At 43.3% G+C, this 27,647-nt stretch overlaps 1 protein-coding gene across 1 annotated transcript; it reads right to left on the bottom strand.

Moving 5' to 3' along the window:
* Nucleotides 1–8,215: 8,215 nt before the first annotated feature.
* REG4 (regenerating family member 4) lies at nt 8,216–26,151 on the bottom strand. Its single transcript, XM_007977357.3, has 6 exons — nt 26,100–26,151; nt 23,957–24,117; nt 17,923–18,020; nt 14,255–14,392; nt 13,043–13,148; nt 8,216–8,918 (listed from the first exon to the last, which is right to left on the bottom strand). The coding sequence occupies exons 2-6, from the start codon at nt 24,021–24,023 to the stop codon at nt 8,851–8,853; spliced, it is 477 nt and encodes a 158-aa protein (XP_007975548.3). The 5' UTR covers nt 24,024–24,117; nt 26,100–26,151; the 3' UTR covers nt 8,216–8,850.
* Between the last annotated feature and the right edge of the window lie 1,496 nt (nt 26,152–27,647).

Here is a 27,647-nt window from a genome sequence, read left to right as displayed (position 1 = left end):
CTCCCACCTGAGCCTCCCAAAATGCTGGGATTACATGCACATACCACTGCGCTTGGCCTGTATTTTTTTTTAAACTACTTTATTGAGGTATTACTGATATTAAAAAGCTGTAGACATTTAATGTCTACAACTTAATGTGTTTGAAGAAAAGCGTACACCTGTGAAACCACCATCACATCAACTCAATAAACTTAGCCTTCACCTCCAAAAGTTTTCACCTGCCCCCTTTGTTTTTTTGAAAGTGTATTTTCATTTGGATAATAATGTGTATTTAAACACAGAGTTTTCTAGATAACATGCTTGATTACTTTCTGAGAAATGTCTTGGGATTTCCATACTGCATTTTGTATTTATGTTAAAGTTCATTGGCATCAAGTTGTACAGTAACTGAGATAATGGGAGAGAACACAGGCTGACTTCCTCTGGAACAGGGTGTGGAGTACAGGCCAAGCGTTGCAGAGCTCTCAAAGAACAAAGGCCTTGCGCCACTTCATCTTTAAATAAAGAAAAGTAATATTTCAGCCAAAAAGTGACTGTCAAACCCCCAAAGAACCTGAACCATAGCAAGGCATTCTAGGCTTGTTTTGTAAGCCAAGTTTAGTTGCAACAAACCCACATTCTCCATTAGATCAAACTTATGTGAGTTTGAAGTTTATTAGATATATAGTTTATTTCTATTTCATATGTCATTTTCTTGGTTTTATAAGAGCTACAAGCATAAAGGACATATACTTACTTTAAGGTTTGTATGAATTTAACATAAGAAGATAATTTTCTTATACACTGGGAGCCACAAGAATTTTTCACTATAAAAACTCTGATCATTACTCACATTTGAAAACAATATTTTTATTAAAGTACAATAGCCTTATTGTCTTTTTAGAAACAAAATATGCGTGTTATAAAAAGTTAACTCTAAAAAATGTAAAGAGTAAATTTAAAAGAGGTTACCTCAATCCCATCACTGCAAAAATAAACATTGTTAACTATGGTGACATGGCTTTAAATATCTATCCACATACATGCAGACGGAAGGAGAGATGAAAATAATTTTAGATATGGGGATACAGCAGATGCAGCATTTTAAGATAAAAGTATCAGCTTTGATTTTTATATAAAATAGGCACCTAGAGCCAAACTAAAGGAATTGCTTTTCTTCAGATAAATGTTTACAGTAGAAAATATTAGTGTCTGAAGAAGCATTGTTTTTGAGATGGAGTCTTGCTCTGTCGCCCAGGCTGGAGTGCAGTGGGGTGGATCTCAGCTCACTGCAAGCACCGCCTCCCAGGTTCACGCCATTCTCCTGCCTCAGCTGGGACTACAGACGCCCACCACCACGCCGGGTTAATTTTTTTTTTTTTTGTATTTTTTTAGTAGAGATGGGGTTTCACCGTGTTAGCCAGGATGGTCTCGATCTCCTGACCTCGTGATCCACCTGCCTCGGCCTCCCAAAGTGCTGGGATTACAGGCATGAGCCACTGCACCCGGCCCTGAAGAAGCATTGTTTAATCTTAAAAACCTCAGCTATTTTTATTAGTATAAGTAATACATGTTTCAACTTTAGAGAGTATCTATTACGTCCTTACTTCAAAATTAGAAGATTCATGCATTTATACTTTATTCTGTTTTCTCCCCTTTCATATTTCCAATATTATAATCTTTTTTTAAGTTGTCATGGTTTAAAACATTCGCATTCCATTCCATTATCATAAATCTCAGTTACTCAGCCTTAGCTCTATAATTAATTAGCCACCAATAATTTTAACTTTAATTTTTAATAATTACTATTACTATTTTTAATTATGTTTTTTTCATGACTGAGTCCTTTATTTGCTTCCTTTTCTGATTGTTTGGATTTCATTATTGGATAGTTTGTTTCAGGAGAGATTTATGGGTTCTTGCATGCTTAACTATTTACTGTCTTTTTACTCTATTACATATAAAATTATTGTTCACACTTATTTCTTTCAGAAGTTTGTAAATATTGCTTCACTGTCTTCTGATATTGAGCATTGCTGTTAAGAAATCTGAGACTGACAAGATATTTATTCCCATGTCTTTGTCTTTATTTTTCCTATGTACCCAATACATTCTTTACCCGTAGAGTTCAGAAACCAAGATAGCGTATATCTTGGTGTTTATCATTTTGAATGAATTTTTCCAGGAACATATGTGTCTTTTCAATCAGCAGATGCAGTTTCAATGAAATTTTCTTATATTTTATCTCTGTATCTTTTTATGTTCTGTATGTTCTATTCTCTTCTTCAGGAACAAAAATTACACATTTGTTCTTTTATGTCTTCCATTTCTATCATTTTCTCTTTAACTACTTAAATATAATTGCTATTTTCCTTTTTTGGTTGTGATTTTCTCAAGCCAATTCACCATGCCACACGATTTTCTTTGTAATATTATTTCTCCTTTTAATTATTTCTACTGGCTCATTTCAATGCAATTTCTTTCTTTCTTTTTCTTTCTACAATTCTGCCAGATCCCCTTATTATTTCTTCTCTGAGCTCTTTTTGGGAGAGGGGCATGGTGTAGGGAAAAGAAAGAGGGATCAGACTGTTATGTGTCTATGCAGAAAGAAGTAGACATAAGAAATTCCATTTTGTTCTGTACTAAGAAAAATTCTTCTGCCTTGAGATGCTGCTAATCTGAAACCCTACTCCCAACCCTGTGCTTGCAGAGACACGTGCTGTGTTTACTCAAAGTTTAATTGATTTAGGGCTATGCAGGAGTGCTTTGTTAAACAAGTGCCTGAAGGCAGTATGCTTGTTAAAAGTCGTCACTATTCTCTAATCTCAAGTACCCAGGGACACAAACACTGCGGAAAGCGGAAAGCCGCAGGGACCTCTGCCTAGGAAAGCCAGGTATTGTCCAAGGTTTCTCCCCATGTGATAGTCTGAAATATGGCCTTGTGGGAAGGGAAAGACCTACCTGATCATCCCCCAGCCCAACACCGGTAAAGGGTCTGTGCTGAGGAGGATTAGTAAAAGAGGAAAGCTTCTTTGCAGCTGAGATAGAGGAAGGCATCTGTCTCCTGCTCCTCCATGGGCAATGGAATGTCTCAGTGTAAAACCCGATTGTATGTTCTATTTACCGAGATAGGAGAAAACCGCCTTAGGGCTGGAGGTGAGATGTGCTAGCGGCAATCCTGCTCCTTAATGCATGGAAATATTTTGTTTTGTTTTGTTTTTGTTTTTGTTTTGTTTTGTTTTGTTTGAGACGAGTCTCACTTTGTCACCCAGTCTGGAGTGCAGTGGCGAGATCTCAGCTCACTGTAAGCTCCGCCTCCCGGGTTCACACCATTCTCCTGTCTCAGCCTCCAAGTAGCTGGGACTACAGGAGCGCACCACCACGCCCGGCTAATTTTTTTTATTTTTAGTAGAGACGGCATTTCACCGTGTTAGCCAGGATGGTCTCGATCTCCTGACCTCGTGATCCGCCCGCCTCAGCCTCCCAAAGTGCTGGGATTACAGGCGTGAGCCACTGCGCCCGGCCAATGCATGGAAATGTTTATGGAGATGTTTGCATATGCAAACATCAAGGCACAGCACTTTTCCTTAAACTTATTTATGACACAGAGATCTTTGTTCACGAGTTTTCCTGCTGACCCTCTCCCCACTGTTACCCTATTGTACTGCCACATCCCGCTCTCCAAGATGGTAAAGATAATGATCAATAAATACTGAGGGAACTCAGAGACCGGTGCCCGCGCGGGTCCTCCGTCTGCTGAGCGCCAGTCCCCTGGGCCCATTTTCCTTTCTCTATACTTTGTTGCTGTGTCTTTTTTTTTTCTCAAGTCTCTCGTTCCACCTGATGAGAAACGCCCACAGGTGTGGAGGGGCAGGCCACCCCTTCGCATGGAGTGGGTATCACGTTATCTGTAATTTATTTGAATAAATGGATCTCCTCCCCTCATTCCCTGGCTTTTCCTATTGAGCTGTTTATCTGCTTTCCTTTTTTCTATGCTAATCCTCCCCTTATTTTTGCAATGTTTATTCATAGGTATTGTGATGATTCCATTTTAATTCATAATACAAAAAAAGTTTGTGTTTCAATGAAAATTGATGCTTGCTTTCTTTCCTTCTTTCCTTCCTTCTTTCTTTCTTTCTTTTCTCTCTCTCTCTCTCTCTCTCTCTCTCTCTCTCTCTCTCTCCCTCTCTCTCTCTCTCTCTCTCTCTCTCTCTCTCTCTCTCTCTTTCGACAGAGTCTCTGTCACCCAGGCTTGAGTGTAGTGGTACCATCTCAGCTCGGCTCACTGCAACCTCTGCCTCCCAGGATCAAGCAATTCTCATGCCTCAACCTCCCAAGTAGCTGGGATTACAGGCGCCAGCCACTACACCTGGCTAATTTTTGTATTTTTAGTAGAGACGGGGTTTCACTATGTTGGCCAGGCTGGTCTCGAACTCCTGACCTCAGGCGATCCACCCGCCTCGGCCTCCCAAAGTGCTGGGATTACAGACGTGAGCTACCACACCCAGTCACAGTCCTTCTAAGTTAACAGATTCTAGTTGTGTTCATTGTCTTAATTCTATCTTCTGAAGTTTTTGGAAGCAATAATAGTTTTACATAAGATATGATCAATCATGTATTTACTATTGACTATAAATTTACTATGATATAATACTATATTCTAGAACCTTAAAAAGGTTTAAAGTCAAAATCATTACTCCCAAATCCAGGATTCCACCTGCAGGTTTCTTTTTGCTCCACCTTGTCCCTAAAATTTCCTCTCCAGCTGTCTTTCATGGGATCCTTGGGCAGCAGGGCAGGGCCTTGAGGTTGCTCATATCTTCTACTTTCATAACCTGCTTATATGTCTATACTGTCTGTTCCTTGGTTCCAACATAGCCTGAAATGACTGTCCTCAAGTAGGATACATATCTGATCCCTTATTATTGTGCATATTCTTTTGTTTCATATTCACTTACTTTTGTAAAAGTTCTCAGTGACTTTAGAGACTGATTCTTGACTTAGGGAAGTACAGGATCCAGATATAAACAGAACAAGATAATGCTGGAGCTGAAAGTGATTGTTTATTCCAGGGTTGTCAACTGGCCCCATGGGCAAAGGTCAATAGACCTGCTTTGTTTGGCTCTCACATGGTTGAAAGAAATTGATTTGCATTCTCATTTCCCAGTTCAAATTGCCCTACAAGAGACCACTTCACTTATTCACATCTAAGGAAACCCTATAAGCATTGGGATTTAGTTTAAGGCCCTCATTTTATAAATAAACAAACTGTGGTTTGGAAGAGAGACATATATTCAAGACCACAAAGATTTAAAATGGTGACAATAACATTTGCTAAGCATTTATGGCAGGCCCCATTCCAAATGCATCACATATCTTAATTAAATTAATCCTCAAATCCTGGAGAAAAGAAAACAAAGGCTCAGACACTGTAGGCACAATGTCACACAGCCAGTTTGAGGCAGAGTCAGCCAGTTCTAGTGTGGCTTAACTCTTAACCCTTTGCTCTTCCCATCATAATAAACTGCCATTAGCCATGGCTAGAGTCATATAAATAGGCACATCTCAGGAAACAATACTTACCTGAATTTTATTTCTCACATCAGATGCTTCTCCAGTCTCAGTTGAGACTCCTGGTTCTAAATTCTTGCAGTAAGGCCTTAGGATAAAATTTCCCAAAGCATGGTCCTTGGTCCCCTGCATTGAGAACTACACTGTCCTACTCCCCTTCCTTGTACAGCAGGCCACAGAATAGGCCACAGAATAGGATTGTCTAGTTTGTGCACTGCACAAAAGTACACAACTAAGAGAGCAAGAAGGGGCTAAATTCCAGCCTGTCTTGATTCTGAGAGTCCATGGGGCTATGTCTTCTTACAAAGAAGGGGCATCTTTTTTAAAAAAATCGATTTCTACAAAGGCACCATATGGGTGAGAAGTGGTCCTGCCTTTCAGGCAAAGCTGCGTAAACTCGTGGGCTCTAGAGGAGTAACAGGTGATGACTTCGCTAAGTTAATCATCACATTCCAACCTCCTCGCTACCTTAATTGGTTGGAGAATGAGCACATAACTCATGTAGGGCCTTTCCTGACCAATGAGGCTTCATTTGGAGGCTCCTGTTTAAGGGCTGTGGATCTCTTTCCTGGTAGAGGTGAGGCTGGACCTGCTTCAGCCACTTTGCACTAGATGGGGCCAGATAATGAAGCTAATCCCCAGCAAAAATGGCCGCAAAATAGAGAAAACTCCCAACTGGTAACTTTGTTGAGCTGTTGGTCAAGTTATACCTGAAGCTCAAATATACTTACGGACTGTGGAGTGACATAAACCCATACATTTTTTTTTATGCTGAAACAGTCTGGCTGTCAGTTGTGACCAAAGGAGCAGGGGAAGCATAGCACCTATTCCATACACACTCCAACACATCCCTGCTCACTGTGCCCCTTCCTGGCTTTATGTTTTCACCACAGCTCTTGTCATCATCCATACTCTGTCCTTTACTTATTTAGTTTGTTGTTTGTCTACATCCACTCCCCATCCCTGCTGAAAGGGATGGGGAGTGGATGATTGCGAGGAATTTTATCTGTTTTGTTCACTGATGGATTCTCAGCTTCTAAAATGAGTTCTTGGAACACAGTATGCATTAAATAAAGATGGGTTGAATGATATATCCACTCAGTGAATTATTGAGGATTATTAATGAAAATCATGACAGTTCTAGAATTAACTCCGTACTATCCCAACCTTCCAATAAGATGGGTGACTTCTTATCCATGCCTTTCCCAGCATATGTGCACGTGCAGACTGTCAGCATTTCAGCAATTTCAGGGAGGGAGCCTTGTTATTATTATATCGCCAAGATGATCTTAAGTTGGTGATGCTCTTTAATTGGAACTATTTTTAAATATATTGTAAATATTTTTATATATTGTAAATATTTATAGAATGACTTGACTTTATTTTGTCTTAGTAGATTTGCTATCTGTAATTTTTTGGATTTTTATTCTGTTCATCTCTACTTCTTTGCTATCATGAGGAATTTTTCCTCTTGAAAAAGCAAATAAATTAGGAGAGGGAGGTGGGCTAAGGTGTGTGTTTTTTTTAACTTTCATATGTGCCATAGTCAGAAAAAACTGAGAGCTTCCACCTTTCTGAAATATTCTCAGCCATGTTTCCTTTGTTTTTCGGTTCTTACAGGTAATACTGCAGAATCTGGCACTTGTTCCAACAGGGTTCTACTGTTGTTCTCAATGGTCTGGTATTCCCAATTTATCTTTTATCTCTATCAAGCAGTCTGATACTTTTGTTTGTTTCTCTGACAGTGACTTGCCCAGAACCCCCTTGGGAGTTGGTGGTTGCAGTTTTGCTGAACATAACTATATGCTTTGAAAGAATGAGCCTTTTCCATTTGCCTGTCACCTTCTCTGAAATATCACTATTAGGAGAGTTATCTTTTGGGTTATCCAGCCTTTTTATACTTGAGAGGAGCAATACATTCTTTCTGGTGTTTTTCTCTTTGACAACCAAAAGAATGACAAGGGCATGGTGGATGAAGGAATAAGAAAGGAAGGGAGAGTAGAAGGAGAACTGGTTAGGGCCGAGGCTCCGTGTCTTCCATTTCCCCTTTCTTTTTACTCTTCTTTCAGCCAGCACTCAATAGTTGGTCTTAGCCTGCTACTATAAGAGGGGAGTGTTCTCAGACTAGGGAATAAGTCTCGGTGTGTTTGCCGGTTGGCAGCACATCATGGATAAAGCAAGTGGCGATCCACACAGCCTGAACTGCACGGACAACCCACATGGCCTCTCCTGTCTGGTGGCATTTTCCTCTAAGGAATGCGAATGTGATCATACCGCAGCCATACGCTATAATCATTGAGTCCATATTTGCTTCTTTTTACATGACCATGCAGATTCGTGACCTAGGGAGTCATGCATCTGTTTGCAGGCAAAATCACCTCCTCATTATTGAAGTAACCACCCCGTAAGCCATTCCAAACCTCACAGGGCAAAGAGAGTCACACAAGGCCACACAGGTTGTCAGTGGCAGTGGGGGAGATGAGCGTCCAGGGTCCAGGTCAGCTCCACCATACCTGCTGTGACTGTCATCCCCCTCATAAGCTGAGAAGCACTCACAATTAAATAGCACCCACTTGCCCAACCCTGCTCAGAAGTTGGCAGGCAGGTCACCTGCATCTCTCCTCTCCTTGAACCAGTGCTGTTGCTGGGGTGGAGGAGGCAGAGACTCAGATGAAGGAGACAAAGAAGCACTTGGGTGTATTTCTTGGTCTTATTTCACTTTTCCACTTTCACCACTACTGAACTGGAACACAGCAACCTCTTATGTACACAATGTTTTATTAAAGGAATGTACGGCCCACATCAGCCTAGCAAGGATTCTACTGGTAAACCTTCCCATGGCCAAAGGAAAAAAAAAGCAGGAGTTGAGTGGCTGGGGTGGGGTATAGGCAATGGAGAGAGGGCAGAGGGGTGTAGAAGTTGAAGGCGGCTAGAAGCTTACTCCTGAGTTTCTTCTTCTGTCTTCAAATCTTTACTTCTTATGGCCAAAGACCCAGCTGTTTCAATTGGCTGGAGATGCACTCTTCTAGACTGCTCAAGACAGCCAGAGAGAGGGGAGGAGGGAAGAAGGATACTGTGGAAAGGGATGGCGGGGCAAACATTTAGAGCTAGAAGCCACTACTGTGCCAATGCTAAAGTTTCTGTTTCTAAGCCTAAAAAAGCCAGTGCAGTAGGGGCCTTATCGCTCTTAGTTTGCTAGGTTTCCCCTCTGAAATAATGAGCAGATTTAGCCAGGCTAGCAGAAAACAGAAAGGAAGAGCACGGGGCTGTGCAGGAGTTAACAGAATCTTGATTCTTGCTCTATGGTCGGTACTTGCACAGGAAGTGTTGGCGCTTGTTGCATTCATTGCTGCTCCAAGTTAAAAAGTCTGTAAGAAAATAAACAGACATTTAAATCCATTCAGTCCTGTACTGAGCTTGCCAGAGTTATCCAGGTGTTTTTCTTGGAGTTATAGATAAGGCAATATGACAGTTGACTTTATGTGTCAACTTGGCTAGGCTATGGTGTACAGTTGTTTGATTGCTATGAAGATTTTTTTAGATGTGATTAATGTTTAAATATCAGTAGTCTCTGAGTAAAGCAGATGACCTTCCATTATGTGGGTGGGCCTCCTCCAATCAATTGAAGGCCTTAAGAGAAAAGACTGGTCTCCCAAAGAGAAGAAATTCTGCCTCCAGACTGTCTTTGGATTCAAGACCACAACATTAACTCCTGCAAGAATTTTCAGCCTGCAGGGCGCGGTGGCTCAAGCCTGTAATCCCAGCACTTTGGGAGGCTGAGACGGGCGGATCACGAGGTCAGGAGATCGAGACCATCCTGGCTAATATGGTGAAACTGAAACCCCGTCTCTACTAAAAAAAATACAAAAAAAAAACTAGCCAGGCGTGGTGGCGGGTGCCTGTAGTCCCAGCTACTTGGGAGGCTGAGGCAGGAGAATGGTGTAAACCCGGGAGGTGGAGCTTGGAGTGAGCTGAGATCCGGCCACCGCACTCCAGCCTGGGCGACAGAGGGAGACTCTGTCTAAAAAAAAAAAAAAAAAAAAAAAAAAAGAATTTCCAGCCTGCTGGCCTGCCCTGTGGTTTTCAGATTTGACAGCCCCCACAACTGCGTGAGCAAATTCCTCAAAGTAAATCTTTGTCTCTCTATATATACATCCAACTACTTCTGTTTCCCTGGAGAACCTTAAGACAGATACTAACTTTCCCAATGAAAGAAAAACACTTTAAATGTCACACACCATGGGAAAAGCTCCACTCCAGCACTGCTTTTGAGGAAAGGCAGGGGTTGACATGAATCAACTGAGAACGAGGGGCTCTTGTGTTGAAGCAGGACGCAGTGAGGATCTGAGGGTGGCGTTTCCTAGGCTCTAAGAAGCTCCTGTTCAAAGTTAAAAGAACTGAAAGCTGCTAAAGCCATTCACATCCCAACAGGCCATCTGCTTATGAAAAAGGACTGAGTCCAAGGCGGAGGTGGCCCTTTGAAGGACTGAAGTATTTTCGAGGCGAGATCCAGCTATTTCCCTCCCAGAAGTCAAGCTCCACAGCATCACTTGTCATCCATGGGTGCCTGCAGCAGAGCGAGGAGTTGTTCCCTGGCTAGGTGTCTTCTTGGGCCCTGACCTGCAGATCTGACCCTGTTCCCAGTGTGTGTGGGGTGGGTGAGAGCTCTGGGGAGAGAAGGAGGTGAGGTGTGCCCCTCCCACTCCTAGTTCTCAGGAGCCACAGAGGATGAGGCCTGCCCATGCCTGCATCCATAGTGCTCAGCGCAGGGGCCACAGAGTGTAAATGAAATGGGCCCTGCAAGCTTGTGGGTACTTTCACAGTGTGGAGCAAAGAGAATACGGCACAAGGCCATGGGCCACTCTTGAGACTGACTCATCAGCCGGTCCTTTTGAGGTTGCTGCCCATTGAGCCTGTGGATAAGCTAGTACAGCAACTTCAAACAATCAAGCACAGCACAGCTCACCACGAGCACTAAGCTAGAGAGCTCTACTTTTCCCGCCTCCCCAGAGGCGGAGTGCAGGGAAGGGTGAGTGAGAGACCTTACTTTCCCTCTCCTCCAGGCCGCGGAGCCATGAGCCTAGCTTGCACATGATAAACATGCCACATGTATTCACATGATTAGGACGATTATTTCCTCCTTTTTATAAAGAGGCATTTGAGGCACAGAGAAGTAAGAGAGCTGCACAGGGTCACACAGCTCAGTTAGGAGGAGCTGGGATTCTACCCTGGGCATTCAGAATGCAGAACCCATGCTCTTGACCTCAATGTATACTGAATATGAAATTTCTTTTCAAACTGCAAAATCCCACTTATCATAATTAAATGTCTCAAAGTGGACCAGCAAAACATCAGGAAACACTGCAAGCTGCAATTTTCCGGAGTCACAAAACACATTCTGATGTAAAGGGGAGGGTCAGAAAGGGTGAGAGAGAAACACACCAAGTACAATGCTCTGAAATTCTTTCTAAAGAGATATAAAAAAGGAATGGCTCTATCACAGAGAGACAACAAGAATGTGTGTGTGGCTGTGTATTGGGGCATTAATATTATATCCATTTTGAATTAAAAAAAATTAGAAACAGAGTGGGGAGCAAACTCCATTGTACTGATGTGGCTGAGGGGGATGTGCTTTTAAACTCTACCTTCCACCAGTTCTTCTCAAATCCTTGCTTCATTCCTTGTGCTCTTCTGCCTTGAGAGCCAGTGTTCTGACAGCCACGAGCTGGGTGAGTAACCGTGGGAAAGGAAAGGAACCCAAAGACGTGCTGTTCCCAGAGAGCTTCAGTCTTCTGGTTCCCATCCACACAACAGAGGCAACTTCGCTACTGAAGTTTGCTGATGTGATCACCGACTCACAGGGAAAGGACTTTTGTTTGAGAACTTTGTCCAATGGGAATGTCAGAATCTGGGGAATGTGAGGGACTTGGGGAGGCATCTGGTCTACTGCTCCCAAACCAGGTCTGGCCTCCAGCCCCAGAGAGTCTGATGTTGCAGGTCTGAAAAGCGAATCCCTGATATTGGTATTTTTACAGTTGTTCCTCATTTGATTCTTTGGTGCCATGGAGCCTCGCTTCTAACACTTTTAATGCGTCAACTGCAATAAAAACTACAACGTCCACCTTTTGCTTGGTTAACTCTGGCTATAAAGTTTCTCACTGCTTCCTGGGGTAGCTCGTTATGTGTTTGAGCAGCGCTAACTGTTCAACATTGTTTTCTTTGATTAGAATAAAAATCGACTTGTTGGTAGCCTCTGCCTATTGGTTTTGGTTGTCTTCTTTCCATCTGAGCCGACTTCTGCCTTGAACAGCAGCAGCTGTGCTCTCACCGGTCTGTGAACATCCCCTCTCTGGCTGTTTGTCTCAGAGGGTTTTCCTCAGAGTATGTCTCCTAGTGTCTGCCCTTCGCCTCGTGCTGTTAGAAAGTTTTCTCACTCTCTTTTTCCTTCTTATTAGTTTATTCCTCAGACAACATTAAACTTCCCCCATGTCCTGCTGGGGGTGGCCAAGTCCCTCCTTTCCCCAGCCCAATAGCTGAGACCTCAGCCCAGGCCTGCCCCAGGCTGACTTCTTGGCTGGCAGGGGGTCCTGGTTTCACTATGATGGCCTATTAGACCCACTGGGATATTCTCAAGTATATGACCTTTGGCATTGAGGATTCTTTAATATCCTGTGATCTTGTACAGCTGAAGTTTTCTACACCGCTTATTCGTCATGGTTCTCACCAGGGGGTGAATTTGCCCTCCGCAGAAAACACTTGGTCATTCCTGGAGATATTTTTCACGACCTGGGAGGAGGAGTGCTACTGGCACCCACCGATTAGAGACCAGGGATGCTGCTCAACCTCCTGCAAAGTACAGGATAGCCCCCACAACCAAGAGGTACCCAGCCCAAGGTGTCACCAGGATGAATGCTGAAAAGTCTAACTCATGAGCAGAAAGACAAAGAATGAAAGCAGGCCAGGGAAAGGAGGAGGCTCATGCAAGTGTGTGCAGCCTGCACTGAGCTTCAGGCCACTGCATTCTGGGGACAGGATTCAGGGAAACAGGAAGGAAGAACTCAGGCAAAGACCGGCTTTCCAGGGCTCATGGCAAACCCTCATTTTAAAGAAGTCAGAAGAGATGTATCTGTTTTCACCGCATATATTTACTCCCTGTGGTCTGGGTTTTCCCAAACAGGATATATATCCCCCTCATGGTAAAGAATGTGATTTTAAAATAAGTATATTTCAGAAAAAATTGAATGGATTTAAAGAAAATATTGAGTAAATAACAACAGCTGGAACATTGATATGACAAAGACTGTAAAGTGATCACAAAGGACTGAAGGTTGGTAATCGATGTCTGTGGCAAGGCCACTGCCTTGCTGGAGAAAAGAGTTGTTAGTGTGGAATTGGGAGGGCAGGAGTCCCCTGTGTCTATTTTTGCTCTTACTAAGTAAAGGGAAGGGTCTGCGCATTGAGAAGTGGTGAGGGGCGGTGCATTAGAACTTACTGTTATTGGAGCTCATCTCAGTACAGTGCTTGTTCCCACCCACGGACTTGCCGGACCAGGATCTGTACAGATACATGGCCCCATCAATCCACTGCCACCGCTGCCTCTGCAACAACAGGAGATGGAGAGGCGTACGGCTCAGCAACCTGCCTGCCACAGCCAAAGAAGTCCCTTCAGTCCCCTTTAAAACATGTTTTCATTGCAAACGTTGGGAAAGTGCAGAAATGCTTAAAGAAGGAAAAAGAGAAAGTCATTCCACTCAACCACTAGTAGGAAAACATTACCAATGCTACTGCAAGAAATAGAAATAGATGTAAGTATTTATTCCATCTGAATGACAGGGTTCTGACTGATAGCAATGTGAATACATAAAAATGCAAAATTTCTGATAGTCAAATAAATGACATTAAAAACGAAATAATTGTATAAAATATTTGTAACAACTACAGTAAAGGATTATTAGTTTTTCTGTAACATAATATTCAAAAAGAGAAAAAGCCATAAGATATTGATAGACAAATACTAAGGGATGAACACATACATATTCATGAAAGAGGGTGATGAATGTGTGGTATCTTCAGCAGTTTTATTAAGCAGGAAGTATGGGGGTTCCTGCTTTATGTTCCCTGTGTTTGTTTGAGTCAACTAAAGAAGCCCCACCAAGAATCTGTCAACTGAAGACCCCACACCTAGACCTCAACAACAGCTGTTCCTTACAAAGGCTGCTCATGTCGTTTCTTACAATAAGGTATTGATGAAAAGAACAGGAAGTTACAGCGAAAAGCATCAAGGATAACATAAAGAAAATTAGAGCACCAAAAAAAAAAAAAAAAGGCTAGCTGAAAGTTTTCAACTTTAACTCAAGATCCAATGGAGATTTGATTGATCTGTCTCATAATAGGCCCGTGTGCACACACACACACACACACACACACACACGAACTTGTTAAGGCTTTAGAAAGCTGGTAATTTTGTGTTCTGCCTTTCAGGAGGGCCTTAATTAGACAAAGGTCTATACATTTAAATCATATCCTCCACTGAGGGCCAGAACTGGGTCCCTGACCTTGAGGCCTTGGTCTCTGTCAGCTGGAGGCGCATCTGGAGAAGATCCACCCGCTGTGTGCCTGTTACAGGCCAGGAGGCCATTCCTCAAAAAAGAGGATGCCAGCCTGGCTTTCCCAAGAGGGCCTTTGTGGCCAAGTCTGAGGTTACCTTCTGTGGGTCGTGCAGGCCAATCCATACGGGCTGGCTTCTCTGATAGCCACTTATGTACTCTGCTATGGTGCTGGCTTCCTTTACATTCAGGATAGACGCCAGGTGGGCTCCGTTTTCGTAAGACTGACACTCGAGCTACGTACAAGGAGAGGTCCTGTTAATGACGCCTGCATGTTTAAAGCACAGCCCTCTCCTCAGAACGCTAGTGTGCCAAGCAGGAGGGACTCACACAGCCCCCACTTCCTCCACACAGAGTGCTCTAAACCCCACAGAAGGCTTCCTGCCAGCCTGGGAGAGAGCACAATTACCGCAGCATTCGGTCTCGAGAAAGAGGCAGTGCAAGGCCAGGGCGAGAGATTGGGGGGTCTAAGAACGTGCCCGGGATCCTGGTCTTGCCTCTCAGGGGCATATGTGACCTTGACAAGTCACTTCTCCTCTCTGAGGCTCAGTTTCTTCATCTGTAAAATAATTACTGCTACCTAGGACCTGTCATGAGACCTATTGTGTTATAATACTGCATTTCAACAGATCTAAGAAACTGCTGATTGTAAAATGTGGCATTATTTTATGTCCCATGAAGAAAGAAAATAAAATCACTGTCGATGAATCTATGATACACTGTGACGCAGCGTGTTTGTAGCACACACCTGAGTTCAGAAGTGTCAGAATGTGAACACAATGTGCATCAGAGAGCAGACGTTACAGCAGTGCTCTTCGCGGGACACCTCCAATACACTGGGCACTCCACCATTCAGTCCTAACAGCAGCCCAAAGAGATGGGGCCCACCTTTAGTTTACGGATGGGGAGACAGAGGATCAGGAAAGGGCAACTGGACACAGGAAGAGAGCCCAGCTCTCCCTAATTCCTAAGCCTACATTGTGTTTATTTTAAATTATTATTAGCCAGCTGGGCGTGGTGGCTCACGCCTGTAATCCCAGCACTTTGGGAGGCCGAGGCAGGTGGATCAAGAGGTCAGGAGATCGAGATCATCCTGGCTAACATGGTGAAACTCCATCTCTACTAAAAATATAAAAAAATTAGCCGGGCGTGGTGGCAGGCGCCCGTAGTCCCAGCTACTCGGGAGGCTGAGGCAGGAGAATGACGTGAACCTGGGAGGCGGAACTTGCAGTGAGCTGAGATCGCGGAACTTGCAGTGAGCTGAGATCGCGCCACTGCACTCCAGTCTGGGAGACACAGTGAGACTCCGTCTCAAAAAAATAAATAAATAAAATAAAATAAAATAAATTATTATTAGCCTATGTTACATAAGAATAACACATTGTAAATTGTAAGCAGTGGTCTGTAACTCATTTTGACCTGCTAGTGAATGGGCGTGGATCAACTGTCTAAACATGTGAGGTGATCCTCCAGAGGAGAGGAGACGGCTCCCCGTGCTGGTGGAGAATCCCTGCCGATTGAAGGTGAATGTGCCCACCCCTTTGCCTTTCCTCAACAGTAACCATGCCACCAAATCTGGTTGGATTTCGGGGTTTCCTGGGCACTAGAGGCAGATATGTAACTATCCGCTTTGTTGCAACTTTTAAAACTTTCAACTCTAATCCCAAATCCGTTTTACTCCTGTATGTCTGCATATCGATCCCAAAGTTTTCCTTCTGAGGTCCTTTGCAAAAGTGCTGTCTTCTTTCACATCCAAGGCCATACAATCTGAATTTTTCTTGTGGGTGAATAAATGGTAATCACTCACTGTTTTAAGGATTGTATGAAACACATGACATGACAAATTCTTGTTCTGTAACCAGAAACCTGTTGTTCAATTAAACAAGGCAAATGTTTATATATATGGGCGTGTGTATGTAAACTTTATTTTATTCTCTTCTGAGGTTGTGTTACATGACAAGAAATTGAATTAATTCAATAAAATTTTAGTTTGGGTTGCTTAGGTTTTTACTGCTCCCATTCTTGCTTTTACTAATTTACCCAAGATTAGATGTGATTACTATTTAATAATAATTCAGTCCTCACACTTACAAACCACTTACAATACCAGCATGCTTCTATCGCTGTAATTCTATTTAATTCTCAGGCCCATGAGGCATGCCAGCCAGATGACCAGACAGCATTTATTGAGTGCCCACTGGGTACCAGCCACAAAAGATCCTGTGTCAGAAGGGGAAACAGGCTTGCAGTATGAACGTGATAGCCTCCCTCCCAGTCCACACAACTGGTACTGCTGGAGCTGTAACTAGAACTCAGGCCTCTGCCTCTCAAGCTCAAGGTCGCATGTCCATGTGCTTCTCATGTTGCCTCCATCAGCTTCCAGGGGTCTCAAGAGCCAAGGGCAGTAGCAACACTGGTGAGGAATCAGGGAGCCGCACAGCCCTTGTTGGGTTTGAGGGGTCCCCTTTGGCCTCACCGTCCCAGCACCCCCTCTGCATCCTGGCCCTGTTAACTTTGTTAAGGTTCAGTGTCAATCCTGTGGGCTGTTCTTTCTTGAGACCCTGAATTGGCGTCTACCATGTGCCATAGGCTTTATGCAAGTTGTTTTAATGAATCCTCCTGACAAGTCCATGAAGTAAAAAGTATTATCCCACTTTCCAGTAGGGAAACAGGTAAAGGGAGGTACCTAGTGAATTGCAGCGTAGTGATGTAAACTCAGGTCTCTATTACTCCATGGTTCCCAGACATCTTCCTCTTTGTTCTCTTTGTTTTCACAGAGAAAGGCTATTCCTCTCCACGAGCTCATTTTCTTTCCAGGAACAGAGTCTGGGAAGCCCTTTCTTCACTCTGTTTCTCTCCCCTTTTTATACAATTATTCAGGACTCAGCTCAGACTTTGCTGGGGTTGCTGCATCAGTTATTCTCAGTGTAAACTTGGGCAAGTCATTTATACTCATGCTGCATTGAAAGGTTCTGTTTCACTGTCGCAATCCTGCATTAATCCTGGGCTTTCTAAGGCCAGAGAATACGTTCATAGCCTCAGTAGCTGGCGTGTGGTAGGTGCTTCATTCTTGTTTTTGTTTGTTTGTTTGTTTTCTGTTTTTCATTGTCTAGTTTAATACAGGGATTCTAAGACCACATGGGCCCAGATCATGCCAAATGTACCTATATGACTCCCCCAGTTAATCACAATTCGGCAGCATTGACTCCCCACACGTGGCTGAGATAACTTACTTCGACTGTCTATTTGGTGATCTCTCAGACAAAGCTTCAATGAAATAAAATGGACACGTTTGTGGACTGTGTAGAGCAGTGGAAAAGTTCCCACATTTTCTTGGACTGCTTCACCTTCTGTCGGCGGCTCCAAGGTGTCTGCTCCAGGCGTGTCTACACACCTCTCTCTGGTAAATCTCTTACAGGAACTCCATTATCCTTTCTGTGAATTCCTCATCTTCTCTTCCTCCTTTGATTGATGTATTTCTGTCTCCTTTACTGACAGTGAGCTTGCTGAGGGTAGGGGCTATTTCCTATGTATCCGTATGTGCTTGTAGCCCATCTAGGGTCTGGCATACAGGACCTGCTTCAGCAATGCTTACAGAATTGAAAGAGTTGAACACACAACCCTCTTCTCTCCATTTCACCAGCCAAAGGGGCTTCTCTTCATAGTGCCCAGGAAGGACACTTGATCCTGAATCAAATGAGATCTGGGGCTCTGGCTGGTCCTTTGCTCTAGAAAGCCCGGGCCAAGCAGGCGGCAAATTTCTTACCTCAGCATCAGACCAGTTCCTCAGCTTCCTGAAGTAACCATAGCAATTGGGCTTGTGGTAAAACCATCCAGGAGCACAGCTGGGTCTCCTGATGATATCTGCACATAAACAAGAGGCAATTGTATGTTATGATAGCAAAAATAATCAATTCCCAGACTTGATACAGTTTGCAATCAGGAACCCCTTGAATGAAGAGAGTCCCTTCATGAAGATTCCTGCTACACTGTCAAAAATGTATACAGTTTACCCTTCTTCTGGCTTTTCCCAAAGGGACCTAAGGCCTTTTACCAGTGTGACTGTGTTTCTGCAATTACTGGACACTGCCTCTGAACTGACACTAATTCCAAGAAAATGTCACTGCGGTCCACCAGTCAGAGTAGGGGTTATGGAAGTCAGGTGATCAATGTAGTTTTAGCTTGATCTGCCTCACAGTGGGTCCAGCGAGTTCAATGGGTCCCCTGAACCCATGCTGTGGTTATCTCCCCAGTTCTGGAATGCATAATTGGAATAGACACACGTACATAATTGGACTAGATAGACACATATAACTGGAATAGATTCTCAGCAACTGACGGAATCTTGTATTAGTAGTGAAGGTCAAACAACTATGATTTAAGGCATCACAAGAGTGGACGAGGGACATAAATTGGTAGTTTGGGGCATTCCAAGGAGGGAGAAGTCACTTTGGCCTGGGAGACAAGGGACGGGTTACATGGCAACTTGACTGGAACTTGAGCATAGGTGGGCTATGTGTCAAGGGAGGGAACATTTTAGGCAAAGAAAGCAGGAATGTGAGGGCATGCATAGAAACAGCAAGCACTTAAGTCTGCCTTAAGTGCTTAAGAGACAGGGCGTCCGTCAGGCAACCGTGGCAGAAATAGGAAAGAGCCAGGGCCTAGAAGCAAAGGAATCCATGATTCAGGGAGGCACATGATTTTTCTGCTAGTCAACTGGTGAATGGGCAATGTCGCTGAATCTGAAGGTTTATAAAGAGGGGGAGGTGGCTGGATGTACAGAGGCACCAGGTGATCAAGGGGATGTCAAGCTAGCAAGTGTAGGCTTTGTGACCATGTGGCTACCTTCTGACACCATGATGGGTACAAAAGTGTTTCCTTCCATAAGAGACGTCCACAGACTGCAGCTGTCGTAACAGTATGTTTTCTCTCCTCATTCAAATGATACTACTGTCTCCTATTTGCCCCACTCTTCTGTTTTATTTCAGCCCCTGCCTGTACATCTCCCAGGGCTCCCCATTGCTTTCAGAGGAGCTCTCTGTTCATCTAGCATGTAAGAGATTTTGTAACCTGGCTGTATGCGCCTATCCAGCCACACGCTTCTATGCCACAGTCCCAGCTCCGTCTTGGAACGTGAATGCTCAGTGTAGCTTTAGATCCTTTGTATGTGCTATTCCTGGTATCTGTGAATAATGAATAATGACCAACCTAGCTAAGGCAAGGCAGGAAAGGTTTCAGTGAGTATGTCAAATATACTACAAACAAACAGCAAAGATATTCATGTATTTAAATGCTTCATCTTCTACTACATTCAGAAATATGAACATAATTTTATGATAAATAAAACGCAGCCTTTATGCCATTGCTGTTACTACTAGTACCACTGTCACCAGCTTTTGTAGATAAGGTGCTTGACTTTCTATCTCTCTGTTCTCTCCCTGTCTTTGTACTCTCCATCTCTGTCTCTTTTGTCTCTGTGTCTTTGTGTGTCCCTCCTTGTCTATGACTGTCTGTTTTCTGCTCTCATTCTTTTTTCTCCCGCTCCTTCTTGTTCACTTTTCTATCTCTCTCCCCTCCCCTTTCTGCCCCTCACCCTGCGAGGTGCTTCTTGGTGCCAGGCACCATGTTAAGTGTTTTATCCGTATTGTATTTTTATCAAGATTGCTTGAGGAGGTGAGGAAACAGGCTCAGGGTGGTCATCTGCCCAAGGTCACACAGAAAGATAGGACAGCTGCTTTGCAGATCCAGTTCTCTATGACTTAAAAATCTATGTTACTGCCACCAGCCCTCCCAACCTTTATAAAAATGAGAAATTCAAAACTTAGCAACAGAAATAATTAACTGGGCCGCCTTGATTATTTTGGCAGGAGGAAAAGAAATCCTTACACTTCAAGGAAAAATTGATCTTCTTAAGAGAGGGCTGGCCATTGATCACCAGAGGGCAGACATGACATGGGCTTGAATTTCAGAAAGGGACAGCTGTGAAAACATACCTTCCATTGTAATATCGGTGAGACTGTTCTGAAAGAGGTGGCAAAGAGGAACCCAAATCTCTGATCTTTGGCCCCAGGACAAAGACCCCTGGCATCACACCTGGGGCTCCTGGTTTGGTCTTGTGCCCTCTGAAGCAACTCTCCTTGGCATTCTGTGAGCAAACATATTAGCACAGACCCTCTACCACCATGGTCCTTGTTTCCCCTGGATCCAAGCGGTGAAAGCAGAGGGCCTAGGGACACACGCAGAGGACTCGGAGGGACAGAGTGGTCAGAGTGAAGAAGACCCAAGAGCATACTGGAGCCCAGACAATCACGACTCTCTTCTCTTTCTCTCCTTTCTCTGACTCTCTTTGTGTTTCTCTGAGTGTTGCTCTCTGTCTAACCATCTCTCTGTGTTCAATTTTCTCTGTTTGTGCATCTCTGTCTTTGACTTTCTTTTCTTTTTTTTTTTTTTTTTTTTTTTTTTTTTTTTTTTGAGACGGAGTCTCGCTCTGTCGCCCAGGCTGGAGTGCAGTGGCCCGATCTCAGCTCACTGCAAGTTCCGCCTCCCGGGTTCACGCCATTCTCCTACCTCAGCCTCCTGAGCAGCTGGGACTACAGGCACCCGCCACCTCGCCCGGCTAGTTTTTTGTATTTTTTAGTAGAGACGGGGTTTCACCGTATTAGCCAGGATGGTTTCGATCTCCTGACCTCGTGATCCGCCCGTCTCGGCCTCCCAAAGTGCTCGGATCACAGGCTTGAGCCACCGCGCCCGGCCCGTCTTTGACTTTCTATGCATCTCTCCGTTCTCTCCCTGTCTTTGTACTTTCTGTCTCTTTTGTCTCTCTGCCTATGTGTGTCCCTCCTTGCCTATGACTGTCTGTTCCCTGCTTCTCATTCTTTTTCTCCCCCTCCTCCTTCCTCCCTTCATCTCTCTCCCCTCCCCTCTGCCCCACACTCTGCAATGTTGCAGCTATGGCCGTGAGCCCCCTGGTGGAGACATTTTAGCTCCTAGATACGCAACTAACAGCCGCTCTGCTGTGCTGTGGCTCTGCCTTCTGCTACCCCACTCGCATCGCCCAGGCTAGAGTGCAGCGGCGCCATCTCAGCTCACTGCAGCCTCGACTTCCCGGGCTCAGGTGGTCCTCCCACCTCAGCCTCCCGAGTAGCTGGGACTACAGGCGAGCACCACCATACCAGGCTAGTTTTTTGTACTTTTTTTTTTAGTAGAGACGGAGTTTCACCACGTTGCCCAGGCTGATCTCGAACTTCTGGGCTCAAGTGATCTACCCGCCTTGGTGCCTCAAAGTTCTAGGATTACAGGCAGGAGCCACCGCACACGGCCTTACTCCACACATTTATTGAGCATTTACTATGTATCCGAGAAAGGTCCAGACCATTTACATATATTCTAATCATCTTCATAATAACCTTGTCATTATTCCTATGTTCCAGATGAAGAAGCAAAGGCAGAAAGAAGTCATCATGTCCCAGGATCCTACAGCAAATAAATGATAAAAGCAAGATTTGACCCCAGACAGACAGTCTGACTCCAAGTCTTAGTCATCTTAGTAATGATGCTCAAGTGAATGCTTTAAATCCTATATGGGTCAAGCACATCCGTTGAGATTATTTTGTTTAATTACCAGAGACTCCCTGAGAGATAGGTGTGGATAACCATTTCCATTGTACAGAGAAGGGAACCTCCTCACAGGGGTGAGTTAACTACTGAGGTTATTCAGATGGGGAGTGCAGTGGAAACTGGGAGAGAAGTCGATGTTTCCATGGTGGCCTTAGAACCTTGACCCCACCTCACATGGTGCTAGAGCCCCTCATCTCTACACATGCATTGTCAAGAGGTTTCAGCTTCCAGCGTCTTGCCTAGACTACTCTAATACTCTTTCTACTCCATCACTTATTACATGTGTGACCTTAGAAACGTGATTTAATCTCTTTTAGCTTTACTTTTCTTGTCTGTACAGTGGGATCGACAATATATGCCTTCTTCACACAGTTGTTGGGAGGATTAATTAAGATAACTCACGTACGGTGATTAGCACAGAGCTTAGTGTATAGGAATTGTTCGATAAATAGTAGCTAGTTAAAACCTGAAACTATTAACACCCATCATCATTATTATGTAATAGTTTTGAAAAGATAAGGCAGATGAAGTTTTTTAGTGTCCATAAATGATGTTGCTCTATGTCTCCCCGCTCACTGAATCAATGCCATGAATTGCTTCAGGTGAAGGGCAGGTATCAGGACGAAGAACTCACCGTGGAAGCAACAAGAGTCTAATATTCACTGAGAGAGAAGATTAATTTCTAAGTCTCCTCTATTTCTCTTAAGTAGGGCAGTGCAAAGAACATTTAGGATATGTCATAAGGGAGGATCCCCCAAGATAGTAAAAATAAGTAGAATGTCCTTCTACAGCTGGGAGGGAGATCTACCTAGAAAAGAGAAATTGAAGGACCTGTGGTGAATGTTGTGTCTGCATTTCCTCCTCAGGAGAGAAGCCAGAGAGGTTAGTGAGATCCCAGGGGTGGGAAGAGGGTTGCATCACATTCCCCAGGATATAGCTTGGGCAAATTTCAAGTTTCAATAAGGAGGCCTGAAGTCAGCACAGAACAAGAGTGGCAGGGAACCACCTGGCCATGTAGAAATGGCCACAGAAGACAGCTCTGCAGGAGGGGCTCAAGAGCAGCCCCTTAGAGCCTTGCACTCTCTTGTATGGTTTCTCTCACATGGCTGAGTTCCACAGGTCCTGAGAAGCCTGAGATAGTTCAGCGAATGGGTGTAGGGTTGAAGGCAAAGAGCCGTGGAGGACATATTAAGGATAAGCTATGACTAGGACCACCAACTGCAGCCATAGGGGCCAAGACGATGCCCAAAGAACCTTGCTTCTCTTCGTATGTCCTTCCAAACCATCCTACCATTGGCCGAGGGCATTCCCCAGCAGTAGCAGTGCTAAGTAACAGACAGCACTGGACCCCTCTGGAAGCCCTCTTCTCAACAGAGGCAATGCTCAAACATGGATTCTTCACTCACTCTTACATGCCCAACACCCAGCAAGGCCACATGGGACTGTGAAAGGCACTGGAAGCCCAAACATCACTTAGTCTTACTGTGTGACGTTGGGCAAATCTCTACCCTTTTCTGGAATCCATTTTCCTTGTAAATAGAACAAAGAAATTACACCAGACGAGATCACATTTCATTTCCTTCCATTTCTGGTATTCTGTGACATTTCTTCTTAGCTCACTTGTACAGTGTTCCTCCCCTGCTTTCTCTATTGGTGGATTCTACAATATTGCTACTCACTTTGTTGCCATGTTACTTTGCACTTGATGTGTGATCTATAAATGTTTAAGCGCCATCTCTCCAACTCGACTGTAAATCCCTTGCAAACTGGAATCCCTAATAATGCTCAAATGGTAAACCAGTGTATAAGCATTGAGGAATTCTGATTATGGCTATGACTTATTGACAATCTGCTAGGCAACAGGTGTTTTAAACACATTATCTCTGCCCTTCACAAAAAACTTGCTAAATTAATGTTATAACTTACACTTAACTGATGATTTAAGTATGGGTTATAATCATATGGAATTGGATTTTGTTGGATTCTACAGCCCTTGAATTTTTTAGTACTTGTCTTTGTTTTTCATCTCCATGTTTAAAAACCTATTTCCTGCAGTTCCTAAATGTTTTTGTGGGTGAATGGAAGGGTGTCCCACGTGGGCTGAAAAGAAGGTAAATAATTTAAATCAAACAACACAGCCACACTGGCTGTGGGTCGGTTCCAGCTAAGTGATGGATACTCACCACCCATGACTCCTACTTTGGCCAGGCAGTTCAGCAATAGGAGCAACCGCATGCTTCTGGAAGCCATCTTCCTCCTCCCCTGAGGATGTAGCTACTGCAAGGATCTCCAAGACCTTACTAGCGCTTCTTTAAAACTCCTGGGGTCTCCTTGATCTGCAAATCTGAACACATTTGCACAGATGAGAAAGACCCAGGAATCTAGATGCCGACTCACATATGGAGGAAAATAATACAACATTTTCCTGGCTAAATCCAGACTTTATAATGAAGGGAATCTCAAGTTAGATGTACAGGTTAGAAACTTTTAAGAGATTTTGTTCTTACCTGCAAGACCTCCTAGGCCGGTGCCAGAGATCTAACTATAGCAGGCTGAACAGTTTCACAGTCTGAATGGAGGCAATTTGTAAACCACCGAGCACTCGCCCCTGTTAGCTTCAGGAGAGCCAGTAGAGGGCGCCCAAAGCAAGCTTCCTCACGGATAAGGCGGATATGGGCATTTTGTGTCAAGAAAATCCAATAGAGTGGCTCCGACATTGAATTTTTAAATGCTAAAATTAAACGTGAGCACAGTGTCCAATACCCACATTTTACAGATGAGAAAACCTGAGGTCAGTAAGTATGAAGTCATTTGTTCATGGACACCAGCTACAAGCGGATCTGACTCCATCAGCACTCTTTCCTTTATGCTTAGTTGACATCATTTTTAAAAATAAGGAACATGGCTTTAACTTTTCCCCATTAGCAAACAACACATGAGATATTAGAAAATCAATGCAAAACTAGAAAATAAGAAGTAAACCCCACCTCCAGGAGATAAATAATTTGGTGAGTAGCCTACAGATATCTTTCGTGTATAATTTTATATAAATAGGATCATATCGTCCTATAACCTGGTTTTGTTTCTCAGAAAAAGATTGGTTGTAATACATTTTCTTGCACTCACATAACTTTCATGCATTTTTAATTTTTTCTTTAGTATAAATTATCGTATGTAGGGTCGTGGCATCACACGACATGCACATTGTCATTTTAATACCCTTTGTTAAATGTATGGGCTGTGCCATTTACCTCATTAATAGGGCACTAAAAGGATGGGTTCCCTAAATTCCCAGTGAATGCTTAATTTTGTCAAATTTTTGGTTAATTTTGGTATATTAAAGAATCTTAGTGATTTAAAATATTTTATAATTACTAATGAAGTTGAACATCTTTTTATATAATGATTTGCTTTTTGTATTTGGTGAATTTTCAGTTTACAGTTTTGCGCATTTTTCTATTTCATTGTTTTTTTCTCCAATTTGTGAGATCCTTTTTGTATGCTTATTGCATTTCACGTGTTACTAATAATCTTTCTCAGTTTGTATTTCTCTCATAATTTTTGCTATTCTGAAATTTTCAAAAATATTATTTTTTATGTTTTTAAAAATATTTTTAAAATTTATATCAAAAGACTGCCCATTACTGTCCCATAAGGTTAAACTATTTATCAGTGTTCTCTTCTATTTTCATCTGTCTGGGCTTTGTTTTAATATAAGTATGAAACTGAGTTCTGGATTTCCCTCCCAAATAATTATTAAAATGAGTTAATTCATTGAATCCACATAAAAATCTGAATATACAATCTAACTCTCAAATAAAGTGAACTGGCATTCATCGAATGCCTACATGTCATGTTCACAAGTAAGCTGCACTGGGCTGGGCGTACGGCTCATGGCTGAAATCCCAGCACTTTGAGAGGCCGAGGCGGGTGGATCACCTGAGGTCAGGAGTTCGAGACCAGCCTGGCTAACATGGCAAAACCCTGTCTCTATTAAAAAATACAAAAATTAGTTGGGCGCGATGGTGTAATCGCAGCTACTCAGGAGGCTGAGGCAGGAGAATCGCTTGAACCTGGGAGGCAGAGGTTGCAGTGAGCTACCAGACTGCAGAGCCAAGATTTAACCCAACAGCTTGACACCAAAGCCTGCTCTTTACAGTGAAGGAAGAAAAGAAGGTAAATAATTTAAATCAAACAACACAGCAACAGAAAGCCTGATAAGCCTCGCTAGAAATACAATTTGTCATTTCTGGCCTGGCTAATAGCTGACAGAGGAAAACAGATGTTTAAAGAAAGCCCCCCATCAACAACCGCAAGGAGGATTACCTGTTTGGCAACCAAGACTCTGAGGGCCCCTGCCTTCTTCAGTGTCTCCAGTGGTCCCTGTCAAAGTTTCCAGAGCTTTTATATCTTCTTGCCTCAGAAATTAATAATCTTTACTTTAATCATAAAGCAATAATATTATTTGAGAAAAATAATCCATCCATAAAAGTCTTATCTACAGTGAAAAAAATGAATCATATGAGAGATGACTTGAGAATGTACATAAGGTGTGCTCTGACTAGCCAGGAAAAGAACCTCTCCCTGTGTGCAAACAGAATCTTTTCTTTACATCCCGTTATTAAAACTGACAATATCCTGTAATCTGTTATAAGCCCATCTTCCTCTCCCCTTAAGTTACTTTTTCATGGCTGTCTTTTCATCCCTTGGTATTGTGGATTTCTTTTATTTCTCTTTTACTTCTAGAAGGATTTTCTGTCAGGGTCAGGCATGGGTTATGACCCATGCAGTGGGACTTGAGGCCCACACACAGATTTTCCTCCTAAAGCACCAACTCCACTCCCTCAACATGCTTGAGTTTCCTCAGAGATCTACTATTTGAGCTTCTCCCACGGAACAAGGGTGATCATGTCAAAATAGCTTACATCAACAGAATGTGTTACAATAAAGGGTTTTCCCTTAAGTCATCAAATATCCTTGTGAGCAGCACAGGACAGACATCCCCATTACACACTCAAGAAACCCGACCTTGAGAGAGATTAGAAACCTTCGAAGGTTCACAACGCTGGACAGCAGTGGACCTGGACACTGAAACTTGTCCTTCTGACTCCAAATCTAGCCATTTGCCGAAATACAGTCCTACTGAAAAATAAGCTATTTGAAAAAAGTAACAAGATTTTCTTTTCCAGTGTAGATGGCGAAGGATTAGGTTGTAGGTGCCAGAGATGACTCAACTTCAAACTACAGATTTAAGTCTGTAAAGGACCTTTATGTCTGGAAACTTTAAGTCTGGAAGGGACCATAGTAGTTATCGAATCTTACTCTTTTGTTCTACTGGTGAGGAAAATGAGGCCTAGGGAAACATTGTGACTAGTTTACTGCACAGACAGTTGTGAGTGAAGCTGATATCAGAAGCCAGCTTCCTTGCTCCCAGCTCAATGTTGTTTGAAAAATGCTACTCAGTCTTTGTTATTAGATTTTTCCAACAGGTGCATAAATTCATGGTAGGACATGAGAAAGTAATGCTTTCATGGTTTACAAAGAACATTTTCGAGAATCTCTCCCATTCTGATGATGCTCTGGGAGAAGAGCACATGGCTTGGCCTCCTATGGCTGTTGGTTCAGGTCCGCATTCTGTTATGCACTCACTGTGTGACACCGGGCATGATACTGAGCCTTTTGGACCCTCAGATTAGATAGATCTTCTGTGTTCTCACCAGCTATTGCAACCCTCAGTCTGCTATCTCCATGCTATTATATAAAGATTTAAAGCCTTTAGGACCCTGAGGTTGCTAATCTGTACATGGAATGATGGTATTACTAGATCAATTTATTTGCTGCACTACTTGTTTGACACAAACCTCTTTCTCTTTA

The sequence above is a fragment of the Chlorocebus sabaeus genome, chromosome 20, assembly GCF_047675955.1.
Source record: "Chlorocebus sabaeus isolate Y175 chromosome 20, mChlSab1.0.hap1, whole genome shotgun sequence".
NCBI classification, from domain to species: domain Eukaryota; kingdom Metazoa; phylum Chordata; class Mammalia; order Primates; family Cercopithecidae; genus Chlorocebus; species Chlorocebus sabaeus.
This window is presented reverse-complemented; position numbering and strand designations above follow the sequence as displayed.